Genomic DNA, 15,389 nt, shown 5'->3' with positions numbered 1-15,389 from the left:
TTTTTGATTTATATGCAAAAAGTTTGTCTGCACAAGATGATGATTTATTTCACAAGTTTAAACAATTAATTGGGTATGATTTACAAATACTTTATGGCTGTGTGGACAAACAGATTGTTACTTAAACAACATGCGGTGATTAAGTTCCAAACATTAAGGCGTTTTATTCATTAAAGGAATTAACGGAATAAATTTCCCTTCATTAAATTAAACTACTTGTATGAGTTATACTAAGATTTATAAGACCATTACATAGATTTCATTTTCTTTATTAAATATAAAAATCTTCCCAAAATGCTGTCATTACTTTCTTTAAAATTAAGACATCACATATAGCATTTCTTTATGAAATGATACCCATAAAGTGTCACATTTATCAGGTGTAATTACCCACTGTTTAAAATCCACTGTTTCTAATTGGAAGTTGACAGTCATCGATGTTGCTCAACTATAGAAAAAAACGAGTAGATCCCCCTAAATTATCAAAAAATTCTTTTTTAAACTGATATGTATTATCTATGTAACTTTGTGATTGTATTTTAAGAGACAGCGATAACCAAAGCGATGGATAACCGTCACCGATATACTGTTAATCACCTGAACTGTTTAGTTTGGTGTTTTCAATCCAGTACTGGACCCGTTGCAGTGTGTATGCTTGCCGTGTTCATTAAAGTAATGCCTACCTCAAGTACGAATGTAAATTTATCAGTAAACCCAATAATGATATGTTCCACCAGCGGGCTATTGGTAATTTCACGAGAGTCTCGATTATTTTTGTCCAATTTTGTTTTAATAAAGCGTCATTAAACTGGTTTGAAAATATAGATTGTAGAAACTAGCAGTGTTGTAAAAATGTTATTTAAAAATGACCAAAGTCCCAGTCAAGTCATTAGTAAAATAGCTTTAGTTCAAGTTGTCTATTTGAATAAATACCAAGTCACTTCCCAGTCCAAGTCATAGGTGCTGAAGTCAAGTCTCAGTCAAGTCATAATTAGGGCAAGTCAATTTTAAGTCAAATACTTTTCATAAAAATGAAACGTTAAACTATTAGAATTTTAACTCTTAAGATTATGAGCAATAAATGAACTAAAAAATAAGAAAAACAAACGCAATTTTATAAAAAAAGAATACATCGTTGTAACCCAAGTCATTTATCCAAAGGACTTAAGTCAAGTATTTTGTCCGAAAGAGTTAAGTCAAGTTAAGTCACTTCTTCGAAAGACTTAAGTCAAGTCAAGGTATTTAAAAACAGTGACTTATGTGCACTTAAGTTAGGTCATTGACTTTAGTCATTACAACACTGGAAACTAGAGAAACCAGATGACAAGTGGAAGTATCGATAGTTGTACGATACTAGGGTAGTATCTTGCCAGATCTGATACCAAATTCATAGAGGTTTTTCAGTCATGCGTTTTTTCACAGTTTGGTGTTTTATCGCAGTAGGGTAGCTAACGTGTCGAAATTGGGGTCTTTCGTCTACCTGAACCTTAATTTCCTTGTTTCTTTGCTTTACAAAAGTTGAGAATAAAAGTATCTATTTACCTAAATAATATCTATCGTTAAGTCAACAACAATTTCTCATTAGTAATTTTTGAATAAAATAGTAACTTAACAATTTAAGTAAACTTAATTGTCAACTGCTAAAGTATATGTTAGTCTGCTTACCTGAAAACATCAGTTTTTAAATTATCAATTTTGCTTGTTTGAGTATGGTAATAACGTCATCTTTGAACGGATCGGACGGTCGTACGTTTTGCCCAGAATATCAGGTAGAGTATGGAAATACCACAATGACCTGGAAAAATTATTCATTAACAACACCGAATAATGAAGCACTCGAAACGTGCATAAAACATTTTGCCTACACCATCAATACGGACGCCGTACTATTTCCCTCAAAATATTAGTTTTTGTACCGGCATCCCTATGATAAACCTATTACCAACAACAACACGCTTTAAAATTGTTTTCAGGCAGACATAGTGATTGCAGAAAAAGTACTTCCTTCTAATTATCTTATATCTTATCGTGGTTGTGGGGAACCTGGGGAAAGGATTCAGCTTCCAACCACAGTTGTTCAAGGACCTACAAGCTACGGACCAATAGGTTGTGACAAATTTCTGAAATTTTGCTGTCAGTTTAGGTTTGAAATATAATTAATTCAAGTGCAATGCTGTAGTCTTAAGAATTTTCGAAAATGTACTTTATGTGGACGTGAATTTCACTGGGTAACCAATGTCTTGAAAAAGGAAAATTGTTTAAAATGACTTAACTTTAAGATATTTTACAAATGACTTTAGTTAGTCAATTCAAATCGACTTGAATTTTTGTTATTTTCGAAACATTGATAGATAAAACGCAGTACGAGTATCAAACCCCATGTACAGAAGTAGGTAGCATTTTGAGCGTTTCGATTAACTCTTTGTTCATTTTCAACGTAGAGTTATTCGAAACGTTCAAAATGCTACATGCTTCTGTGTGGGCTTTAATATTCTTACTATACTTCTTACTACACCCTTCAACCATTATGCTCCTAAATTGATAGATAAATACTTTAGTAAAGCAACAACAAAATATACCACAAAAAGTAATCAGGCCTAATCAGCCTGATGATATTTAAATTGTTGTCTTAGGCAAAGTGTTGCTACGTTTCTGGGCTCAACTCAGGTGGGGAGTAATGGATGAAGATGGAAAGTTTTACTTGGACGACAACGGGACGCCTCAAGCAATAAGGTTAAAGTTATGGAAGCTGAATACTAAATTCTGTATCTGCTTAAGCAGCATATATTTAGTTTCATATAAAGATCTTTAAACATAACGAGCGAAACTCTGTATTCATAAAAACAATTGACATAATTTGCGATAACCGATGGCTTTATATCAACTTTCTTGCAGCTAGTCTGTTGATAAATATACCTTGAGTATTGAAGTGCACCAAAAAAGCAAGGCTGCTATTTTACAAAATTTTATAAACACAATGTTGTTGCCGGTGACACTAAACGTGAAAATAGACATCTATTTCAATTGCAAAAAAAAACTTCCTTGTGATAGCCAAATAATTTTATTTTTATTTGGTTAGAAAAATAATAGTAAATAATAAGATAAAGGCTCTGACTAAGAACATTTAACTCGTATTATTATTTATTCTCGAATCAGAATTGCTCTTTCTATAATAATAAAATAATCTTAGTTCAACTAAATTAAAAAAAAAATAAGATAAAAAATAACCTAGCAAAACCTTTTAGTATTTAACAATGACAACTCTGATGCTTTGTCTTGTTGTAGATGTCCTCTGTCTCTTAATGGGATATATTCGGAACCGTATAAAATGGCCTGTGTAGTTAATACAACTACTCAGCTCTACGAAGACACCTGTTGGTTCAACGTTTCGGACAATATGCAGCCAGATAACCTCTCAGCCTCGATAATGTCACATCAGTTCATTTCACAGGTGGGTGCACACATCTATTCAGCTGCATAAATTCACAGTGATCTTAGCACTATGATACTTGCTCACAGTTCATTGACGACGTAAACATTTTTTTCAAAACTTATGTTTGGGTAGTTTGAACTCTTCTTTTATCACATTATGGCCAAAGTCATTTGAGAAGTCAAAAATGTTTTAAATTACTTTCCTCAGGTGACCAAGTTTTGCCAGCGACCCTGTAAATCTGCACAACCGGGACGCCCCCAACAAGCAGAACAGGTTTTGTGGGCGACGAAGTACTTGGGAAGTCGTCATTTCTTCCGAGGACTTTGCATCGAACCAACCAAACCACGCTTTGGATCTCAACGTGAACTTTAAAGTGGTTCAGGCCAGAAGCAGACCGGTCTACGTGCTCGTTCTTGATGTTTCTGGAAGCATGAATGATGGGGTAAAAGTTTTTTTCTACAATAGCTACAGTGCCCGATAAACTATATCAATTTTACGATTGTACTTTATATTGGTACTTTAATTAATATAGTGTTGCTACCAGGAATGCTTCAATTGTAGAATTTTTATTCCGGAAAACTTTACTAAAGTATAGCAACTTTTCGATAAACTGTTCTTCTTTACGGCAATATTGCTACTATAGGCAAAAAAATACATATTTACCAGACAAAAAGTAGGAAAAAAACTTTGGTATTTTATTAAAATTTTGCCGGAAGATTAAGTTTACAATTAAATGGTACTTTAATTTTGCCTGCATCTAATTACTAATAATAATTAAGCTATATCTCCTTACACGGATTGGTAGCATATTGCATATTTCTCTTCTTCCGTGTGATATTTTATCTTAACCTCTGCCCGGGAGACCTGATTGTGCCCTGTTATGCTAAAATAGAACTTTCTGATTTTCCTTCAGGCTACCTGTATGCTTACTTCCTTTAGACCAGTAGTATCAACCTTTGTAAGCATCTGAGCCATTTTGTTTAACAGTTGCTTTCAAAAGAAGTCGCAAAAGGTCCAGCAGTTTAATAAAACTAAATTTTTATTAATAGAAACACAACACAACAAAGAAGGCAATTGCCTTATATTGTATTTCAATTTGTAAATGTTTCTCTTCCCATTTACTCTAAAACGTCCTGTTTTCTAGAAGGCAAGCTTACTTCGAGGGTTGTTTAATTATCGCTTTATTTTGTGTTCAGTGGCGGGCCCAGTATTTTAGTTTGGGGAGCATGAACGTTTTCAGAGATGACGTCAAAAAGTTACGTCATTTAGCAATTATTCTTAAAACAATTGTCTAACGAACTCGTGCGCAAATATGCTTTTGATAAATAGTTTATTTTTTTTAACCTTAATGGGAGCCGCTAAAAGGGCGGTTAGAAGTTGAATGCGGCTATCGGAGCCGCAGTTGAGAACCCCTGCTTTAGGTTATATCTCCGGTCACGAAGCTATACTAGCATTTTAGCAACATTTTGGTTTTAAACGGACAATAGAACGTAGCGCTCTATTTTGCTATACTTTAAAGTTTACACCCTTATTATAACATATTAATTATTGAATTGCAGACGAGGTTGGCAGATATGATATCTGCTGCAACGGCATTTCTAAACACGTATGCACCAAATGGATCTAAAGTGGGGATAGTACAATTTTCGACAAATGAAACCATCATCAGCAATTTAACTCGAATCGATGGAAACAGAGATAGCTTGGTTTCGCAATTACCAACTACAGCAGGTGGTGGAACATGTATCGGTTGTGGAATTCGGTCTGCACTTACGGTAGTAGTTTTTATGGTTTTGCTCTTTTACTTATGTTACTAATAATACCGTATTATCTTCGTTATAGGTTTTAGATTCTGACACTCACGGGACCAACGTTATTGTGTTGACTGATGGAGAAGAAAATCGAAACCCCAACGTGTCGACTACACGAGAAGACGTTCTAAGCAAGGTTATGTCTAAACAATTGTTTTAACCTTATTTACTTATTACATAACACAAAACTACCACCTACATCTGAAATAACTGGTTACATTTAAATGATTTGAAACTGTGTTTAAACAACTCAGAGTATTACAAAGCTGATACTTAATTTTACAGTTATTTAGTACATAATTTCGTGGTCTGCGGATCATATGAAGATGATCTAAAAGCATTTTAGCACGAAAATAAAATTAAACTATTTTAACTCGTATTTTGTTGCACTTTCAATAAACAGGGAATCTGTCTTCGCGCGATATTCTTCGGAGAGTCAAGCGGAAACGCAGATTTGCAAAGTCTGGCTGAAAGCAGCTGTGGAAGTTGGTTCTACAGCAGGGATGGAGAGATTGGAGATCTTCTGAGCACGTTTCAAGCCACTGCTCGCATTGATGATGGAGATATCACCAAACAACAGATACAGGTTGAACAGATAACAGATCCACGTTGCAATTTTAAACATGTTAAGTTATGCTAAATCATCTATTAAATAATCGTCACGTAACCTACAAATTAAATTATCATTTCAAAAAGTAGGAAACAAGTAAAAAGGTTGTACAAATTTATTCATTAATAAATAAGGAATCTGAGTCACTACCCCATACCTAGTGGTGGTATTGGTACTTGTCCGATACTAGGGTGGTATCGGTAGAGAATCGATACCATAATAATAGTGTATTGTAAGTCACGGTTTGAAATCAAATATAATCTAGCAGTGAATTTTTTTAAACGGCATATTACCAATAAGCACAACTAAGTTTAAAAAAAATACATTTGCATTTTTATTTTGATTAAGATTACTCGTATCTTACGGCTTGCTTGACGTAACAACGTAATTGTTCCCGAAATATTTAACTGAAAGTATATGTGTCATTTTATAGCAAACATCTTCTAAAATAAATATTTGAGGTGTTATTTACAGGTTTCAAACGACCAAGTGACAGCATCCACAGGCCAGAATTACACCGGCACCATTAACATTGATTCCACCATCGGAAACAACACCAAGTTCCAGTTCAGTTACAGTTCCACACAACCAGTTATTGAACTGACCAGTCCTGGTGGTACACGTCACTGTTCGTCAGCACTTACAAATGGGTGTACCGTCAGCGGAGTGGTTGATTCAACTGCGAAAACTGTCGTTTTTACCATACCTGGAACCGCTGAGGTACAGTTTGATTAAAAATCTTAAAAGTTAAAACACAAAGAAAAATTCAATACAGAAACTTCAGAAAAACATATATTAAAGGCGAATGCGTATTTTAACAATCAATCAGTTCTTCAACTTACCCCTCTGTACTCAGGGCCGTTGAGATACTGAGGCCTTAGACCATGAAAAGATCGGGCCTCATATTTTCTAAGGTTAATTTTTTTTGTCTTTATTTTATTACTTTTTGTAGCTCGGTTTATAAAATTGGACCCCTTAGGCCTACAGTACCCTTTATCCGGCCATGCCTGCATTAAATGTTTTGTTGATGACGTTGTGTTTACAGACTGGTGCGTGGACCTACATTGTGGCGTCATCCACAAACCAGTCCGTCACCGTAAGTGTGACGTCATACCCTGTGAGCACAACGATTGATCCAATCGTTGTGGAGTCTGGAACCTACGTCAAAAATGTTTCCGACATTGAAGTGTTTGTGATTTTTACAAAGGTAAGCTAAAGTCCGAAATTTGTTTCCTGTAAAAGCTGTTCAGAGTAGCGTTTAGCAATTTGTTTTACTTCGCTACTTAATTTGAATGATAGACTTGCCTTTAATGGCACATAAAAAGTTAAAACCGACGAAATTGTAACAAATGCCTCATGTGGATTATTTCAACAAGAAACCTTTAACAACCAAAGTTCCAAGATGGAAATAAGCAAGTAAAAAACTGTTTGCAAAAGTGAAAGGCCCCCAACTTCACAAGTATTTTTAAAAAAGATAATTTTTTCATTGTCTCAGGTGACCAAAGGTCCTCTCAAGGTCACCAACGCCACCGTAGACGCTTTAGTGACAACTCCAAACGGTGTGAAAATAAATATTATTTTGAAAGATGGCGGCGCTGGTAAGTAAAATGTTCTTATTTGTGGTTATTCTGAAAACATAAGTATGAACTTTCTGTAAATATACACATCAATGCTCATCGCATTTTTAGCAGCAATACGCTGGATAACCTATGGTCCTACACAATACAAAAATACCATCGTTAAATACAATAGTAAACTTCGAACGTTGGCTACAATACTTTTGAACACAGGAATGCTTATTTCGCTATAATATAAATTAAAATATGTTTAAACCCATTTCTACCGGTTATAATAAAGGTTTAATGAGCGCTGTAAAATTGCCTTAAATATTATGACACTACGGTCATAAACGACAAAACACGATATATCATTATTTGTTTGAATACCATATAAAAATCTTTATTTTTTTACCAACGATATAAACTTTGGAACTTAGATAGTTATTTTAACCTAGTAACTTTGAGCGAAGAGTAGTAACGTAAAGAGCCAGAGAAGTAGTAACCTGTTAACTGTTAAAACGTGGTCGGTTTATGTTTTTTGCACAGGACTCTTATATATTTTTTTGTAGTTCCTGATTTAGAAAAATCAGACGGGATCTACACAGCGTATTTTCTTCCCAACGAGACTGGACGACATTCTATTCGAGTAAGCTGATTTTCACTTCATTTTCAGATTTGTTTGCTTTAACGAAAGCGCTTTTCCCTTTATATTACGGTTTACCGAGAAATGTAAATTGTCGGCATATACTCATTAGGTCTTTGGGTTCGGCATTTTAATGACAACAAAGTGTTTTTATATGTAAATACGCACAACAACATTACATGGCAATAGTATGGTTGGCTTTAATCCATAGCAGCCGTTTTAACGTTCCTAATTTGTTAAACCTTTCACCAGGTTACAGTAAGTGGTACTGGAATCTCTACCAAGAAAGTCAGCGATCCCGCAAAACAAACTCGAAAGCGAAGATTTTCGCCAAGACTAAGCAGCAGCGGTAGGTTATTTAAACTAACAGTGGTGGCCTAATTTTGAACACTGCAAACGCATATGAATTTAACACCTTGAAAAGAAAAAAGACATATGCAGTTAAATAGAGTTTTAAGTTTTGAGGAACCAAGTAAGTGTTACTTGGCCACAAATGATAGATATTTTATGGTGTTTTTAAAAACACTGTCCTCTTTAAACTATAGTTGCAAAGAAAAACATAATTCTGGTTTAATTTTATTATGCGGTCACAGAAAGAAATGCCTCAATAAAATAAAATTTCTCTAAAAAGGTGAACAGCTTGAAAAAATCTTCTAGAAAGAAAAAATATAAAAAAAGATGCAGAAAATGTCTGGAATATAATTTTTTTTTAACAACTTGCTATATAAAATTGAGAGTTTTAAAAAGTGCTTTATATTAGTTCCACAAAAATGTGCACGTTTTTTTAAAGCAAATCTACTTATCAGAAAAGTATACATTATTAAAATTAAAAAAAAAGCTTTATTACGAATACCAGATAATTGTTTATGTTTATGAATGAGGATTGCTATAATAACGCGATAGCAGCAGTACATAGTGTCAGAATGTAACTGATTAACATACCCTCTTTTTTAGAATATATAATTTAAACCGGTGTATCATTTCATATTTTCATATCTTTATGATACGTGAGCTATTCACGCGATGTTCATGTGATCTTCATTTACAGATCCTTCTGTCGTAAGCGTCACGCCACCTAGTGTCAGCTCAAGCGATCTTGATTCGTTCTCAAGAGTTGAAATTCCAGCAAGCTTTTCAGCAACTAAAGCGTAAGTTTTGGATTATTACATCGTTGTCAACCTAAGTGTTTATTTTTATGGTTGCTGAGTTTGAATAGGATCCCGCATTTCTTTCCTAAAGGAACCCGTTTTTTGGGGGGCAGTAAATACTAGAATTACATTGGCATTTATGTTGACACAATAACTTACACCGCAAAAAAGAGATAACAATATTGACCTTCTGCCGATGCGAAATTCAACTCTACGTCAAAGCGTCGCACCAGCTCCTTAAATGGAGACTCATTTTCCGAGGACTAAGTCCGAACATATACTGCTTTGTATTTTACATTTAGGAACATTTCATGCTTCAAGCTATATTTCGGTGGCAGTGCCCTGATTTTTATATAATAAACCATATCCGTCCGCTACGAACGTATTGCTAAGGTTAATTTAACAAAATAGAAGGGTAATGTAATTTAGCAATATTTAAATTAGCTTGAAGAAAGTCGGTTAACTTCAGTTGTGAGAACAAAACTTAATGATGATGATCCTTTCACGTATAAAACAAAAAGTTAGACTATTTACCATTACTTTTAACCTTATTACATTTTGATTAGTTTTGTATCAACTCGTCAACACCACCACATTATCGTATACAACCAGTTGGTATCGCGCATCAGCTCTGCTCCGATATAATCGGACATCCCTAATTTCAAAACACTTTAGTGTATTTCTTTACTGGTTTACTTGAAACCTAAAACAACCTTTTTATGTTTATTCAAGTGTAACTGCTGCAACTGTGTCTGCTTCGCTCGGCCCTAGTCAAATACTTGACCTTAACGTTGTCCAAACTGACCTTGAGAGCATTGGCAAGGTCACCGTGACATTTACAGCACCAGGAGATGACCTTAACTTTGGAACGGGTGAATTTCTTGGCTTAAAATGTTAAATCTTCATGTTTATAACACGCAGGTTCACAAAACAACCTAAAACACTATTTTTTTAGTCTTTGAAATACCTTGTTAAAAATTTTGAATCCTTCTCATCTGTATTATCCAACGTTGAGATTCAATATTTTAATGTGCGTTTCTCGAAGTGTGTGTTTTAGAAATGTCAGCGATTTGACACTTATTTTTAACCTTTAAACATAATGCAAAATGTTTTCTAAGCATTCATGGAAACAACTTTTATGTTTCACCGAAGTAAATCGGTCAAATATATGTTATACAATAGAAAAAGCTGAAATTTTCGATTTATAACACAGAAAAAAAAAACATGTCAGACAGTCTTACCGATTTTCAGCATGTAAAATATTTCCTTCATAGTTGGTTAAAAAGGCTATTTATAATATTATATGTACGCAAAGTTTGTGTTTAAACACCTATTAGTTTTGCTCTCTTTTCGAATCTTCTTAAATCAATTGCATCACGCTGTAGATTTGCATGGAACTTACCGTTGTACAAAAGCAAAAATGTTTATTTGCTTAAAAGTTGTTAAAAAGTATACATACATATAATATACGACATACGTACACGAAGTCTTTGTGTTTTTGCACGTGACTCTTGCTTTGTATGTTCTACTTTAAAAACAGCAGAGTGAAATTCTATATTGACCAGACAGATAAAAAATCCTGTCTTACAATCTAACAATTATCACAATTAAATATTTGTTCCTAAAAAAGGCTATTTATAATATTATATGTACACAAAGTGCATTTGTATTTTAAACAACTATTAGTTTTAGTATATTTCTTTCTTCAGCCTCTCGATACGATATCCGATACAGTTTCACTTCTCCTGGAAACGTTACGCTTGACTTCCCAACATGGACCGACGTCACAAACGCCTACGCAACACATGGTGACGTCACAATGCCTAAAGCTTCCGGCGAAGTTGAAACATTTGTTGTCTCACTTGTGGGGGTTCCCGCAAATGAAAATTCACCAAGGTAAAAAGCAAACTGAATATATATAAAGAAGTATTAGGTGCTTCTTTAGAAATAAAAGGCGTCGATTTCTCGAAATCATTCATTCGAATTAAAATACTGATGATGCCCTTGCGAAATATATATTTGTTTTGCTCAAATGAAAAAAAAAGATCTTGCTTCGATGATTCTTTCCCGCAGAACTGATGTCGTTTTTTCGTAACTGCAGTAGTTATGTTTTTCAAGTAAATTGTAGATCTTGGTTTTACGTCTGTGCTTATTTTTGGATCTTACGATATGATCCTGAACTGGCAGTAGTGGTGAAACATATAGGTTTAGATTTTTAGACAGATTCCAATATTTGCAACAAAAATATTTTTATTATTTTAATAGCTAGAGTTGTTATTTCGCAGGGTTTGGTTCGGTGTTCGTGCTCACGACTCCAATGGAAATGTTGCCGAAATCTCCAACATTGCTGCGGTCAGCTCTTTTAACAGAATTTTGGTTCAACCAACAACTACAACAACTACAACAACAAAAGCAACTTCAACGACGACAACAACAAAAGCAACTGCAACAACCAACCCGGGGACAGTTGGGAGCACTTCAGCGGTTCAGACAACAACAGAAGTAACAACAGCAGCATCAACCACTTCTTGTAAGATGCCTATGTTAAGTTATCAGACACATGTTACGACTATTGTTGCTAAAACACTTTTTAGCGCTTTTCCATAATGCTAGCCCCCGATTGTCCCGACCAAAGCACTTCGCAACTGTTTTAATTGAATAGATCTTTAAAATGGTAGGTTTGTAGCAGTTTTTAAACAACTTGTAAAATCATGTAGTTTTAAAACAAATAAACTTTTGAACTAAACGTCAACACCTTATCAACACCGCTGTACCTGTTCAACACCTAAAGGTGCTAAATTATGTTCCTACTTTCAAAACTCTGACTGATAACAATTGCGTCCCATCTATCATAAGTGATGCTTAAATCACCGTATCGAAACGTCTTCTACTCGACCATCTTGGCTTTGCAATTTATTATCAAGCTACATTACAGATCCGTGCATAGTGTACCCAAATAAACTTCTTGTGTCTCAGTTTTAATTGTACATAAGTAAGATTATTGTCTTTGTAAATTAGTCTCAACTATGCATTACACTTTAATTTAAATGAAGTTTGAATAATGTGTTCAGTGAACCCAACAAGTTGCAATCATTTAACGATGCAAAGCAGAGATAAAGCACGTTGTTTTCAAATGACCTCACTTGATTAAAGTCTTTTCGGTAAAATGGCTTGACTTGACTCAAGTCTTTTGGAGAATTACTTGGGTTAAAATGAAGTGTTTTCACTAATCCATTTTTTTTATAAAATTAAGTTGTTTATATTCTTTTTTGTACATAAAATTATTTACTTGCTATATATTGGTTTTTGTGATTTTTTATTTAAGTTATTACTTATAATAGGACGAGGTGGCGATAAAGAATATTATTTCAACTTCGGTTTTAAGCTTTAAAATCTTGTTGTTTTTAGATTCTGAAGAAGAACCACCCAGTAACGAAACTACAATAATTGTCGTGGGTATAATAGCTGGAATATTTGGTAAGCAATTTGTTTTTTAAAAAAAAGCCTAATTTTATTAATTATGCTGGAACCATACAGCTTGACATAAATGGGTCAGTTTTTTTTTTACCAAAGTGATTGTACATTTAAAATAAATATAGGCAACACCTGTTTAGTTTTCCTGAGAATTCGCAATACCATTTAGGGCTTTGCTTTGAATTAATTGTGAAATACAAAAGTAAAATCTATTGCATTATGGCATCTATTCACGACTCACGTACTTGAAAAACCTTACTTATACGCTTAAAACACAGTCTTCAAAATAAAGTTCTGTAAAGTTTACTTAATCTATTTTTGGGCAGTTCTTGCGGTTCTCCTGCTCATCATTTGCATGTGCATGAAAATGTGTCGCCCCAACAAGTATAAGACAAGCGATCGAGAACGACAGCCAACGACAAACCGATATCAGATGGAATATTACTCAAACCGCAGGATGTGACTTTTTGTCTGGTTGTAACATTTGTCTAATGTCTGTTCATCGAATAACTGTTTATTATAAAGTGCCACTTGTTATTGCCAAACCCTATGCGTGCATTGAAAATGCGACTGCGTATGTGCATTTGTGAGTGTATGTGTGCATAAGCGTAGTCAGGAGGGGGCCTGAGGGGCCATGCCAAAGGGGGCCTGAGGGTCCATGCCCACCTCCCCAAAAAAATTATAAATATTTTACTCTTAATAATTCTTTTTGTAGCATTTATGAGCAGTACCACAACAGTCGATCACAGGCATGCCATACTTTCAATTGCCATGCACTGTAACGTCACAAACGATGTAGTTATTATTACGTTTTATATACATTAGTGTAGTTTTACTACTTTTGGTCAGTTTTTGCTCTTTGAATGGTTTTTGAGTATTGCTGTCAGTTGCTACTCAAAACGGTTTGCTAACATTGTTATTTGTGTTTGTTACGGCAGTTAATACAATGACAAAAGCTAAACAAGAAATTCTAACTTTTTGCCCCCCCCAAAATTTTTTCGGCTGGCTACGTCACTGCATGTGTGTGTGCGTGTGTGTGTGTGCTTCCATCAGCTATTTATGTTTGTGTATGAGTGTTTTCCTATGTGCAAGCGTGTGTGTGTTCAACACTCCATAACCCTCTATAAAAAATTTAAAGGTATAACTATTTGTGAGATTTAACACGAATCAAAAGTTTTGTTTTTAAAATGTTTCTTCTCTAGAGTGCGTTCTTTTGTGTCTATTAAGGTTTGATGCCAGGCTAAAACACTTTCCACATTCTTGACATTTATAATGCTTTTCTTCACTGTGAGTTCGTTCACGATTTTTAAGACTTCCTGCCTGGTTAAAACATTTTTCGCACTCTTTGCATTTGTTAGGTCGTTCTCCAGTGTAAATTCGTTCATGATCTTAAAGATTTCCTGAGTGTTAAGTGTTCAACACTCCATAATCCTCTATCTGCGCAAACTGCCGCCCGCGGCTTATTTGTAATAAAACATTTTAGGCAAAATAAGCCTTAACGTTTTTTATTGATTTTAGAATATTTTATTGAATACATTACTCCTGTAAGGCATCCCTACCTATTCCTACTCTTATCAGCTTGTCAAAAGAAGGATATTTAAAGATCCTTTCAAAATGAACTGCATGTTGTAACTTGTGTACTTGAGACCTCTTGTTTTACGCGGCCCGCAACGACATTTTCTGTTTCTTATGCGGCCGCTGTCAAGAATAATTGCCCAACCCTGCCCTACAATCACTCCGGCCAATAAATTAACCCGAGTCTGTCTCGCCAAATGTGTGATTTCGTCTATAAGCACTGTGGATCAACATTGTTGTTTCTTTACACCTTTTGTGTGTTCATCAAGCGTTATCGTTGAAGTTCACCGCACGTGCATTATAAACCGTGCGCGAGTTTGAGTGTAGGTGTAAGGGCTGCGGGGTCAATAAAAAATAACCACTCCGGCCAAAAAATAAATCAGAGTCCGTCTCCGGCCAAATGTGTGATTTCGACAATGCCCGAGTCCGACTCCAAGAATCCAGCTGTAATTCATCCATTTATTTAATTAGAATAAGGTGAATATTCAGCAATCCACTCGTAGGATGCCATATTTTCATTACATTATAATGATTGGAATATATCTGCATATGCCATTTCGTTTTTACAATTTACAGTTTGTGACCTTATTAGTTTCGAAATTTGGTACTGCGCATGCGCACGGCCGACACGATTACGTTGTCTCATCCGAGTACAGAATCCGACTCCAACAAAACAAAGCGACTCCGTCGAGTCCCGAGTCTAACTCGGACTCTGCATCTCTGTACAGTATATATTAGATGCACTGCGTAATATAGAAAATGTTAAATGCACTGCGCAATATATTTTTACTTGAGTCCCAAGTCTAACTCTGACTCCGCAGCCCCGTTCAGTGTAATGATCCTCTCAAACTACTGCGGTCAGTAGAAGCCAAATTTTATCGCAACAAAGTTGTAAATAACCACAACATTTAAATCTGTATATAACTCTTTTTGAAAATTTGGTTCATACTGTAAATGTTTAATCATCACCAAAAATTTCTGGTGGTAAAATTGGTTTAATGTCAGCATTTTGAAGCAGCAATAAGAGCAATTTTGCCATAAAAATAAAAATAAACGTACGTTTGTTCACTTTTGAAATCTAACAACGCCAAATGTTTTACTTTTGTATATTTCTGTAATATTGCCTAATAAGATTA

At 34.8% G+C, this 15,389-nt stretch overlaps 1 protein-coding gene across 1 annotated transcript; it reads left to right on the top strand.

The window, feature by feature from the left end:
- The first annotated feature begins 1,709 nt into the window (after nucleotides 1–1,709).
- Nucleotides 1,710–13,141, top strand: LOC146170368 (calcium-activated chloride channel regulator 1-like). Its single transcript, XM_083388489.1, has 18 exons — nucleotides 1,710–1,769; nucleotides 1,974–2,106; nucleotides 2,634–2,733; nucleotides 3,650–3,875; nucleotides 4,993–5,208; nucleotides 5,276–5,380; nucleotides 5,648–5,830; nucleotides 6,329–6,574; nucleotides 6,900–7,061; nucleotides 7,350–7,452; nucleotides 7,983–8,059; nucleotides 8,309–8,405; nucleotides 9,105–9,204; nucleotides 9,937–10,076; nucleotides 10,914–11,100; nucleotides 11,490–11,734; nucleotides 12,613–12,681; nucleotides 13,005–13,141. Exons 1-18 carry the CDS (start codon nucleotides 1,710–1,712, stop codon nucleotides 13,139–13,141), a joined length of 2,586 nt encoding a protein of 861 aa, XP_083244615.1.
- The last annotated feature ends 2,248 nt before the right edge of the window (nucleotides 13,142–15,389 follow it).

Source organism: Ascidiella aspersa, chromosome 1, assembly GCF_963924565.1.
Source record: "Ascidiella aspersa chromosome 1, kaAscAspe10.2, whole genome shotgun sequence".
In the NCBI taxonomy this organism is placed as follows: Eukaryota; Metazoa; Chordata; class Ascidiacea; order Phlebobranchia; family Ascidiidae; genus Ascidiella; species Ascidiella aspersa.
The sequence above is the reverse complement of the archived record's forward strand: the minus strand, read 5'-3'. Positions and strand labels throughout refer to the sequence as shown.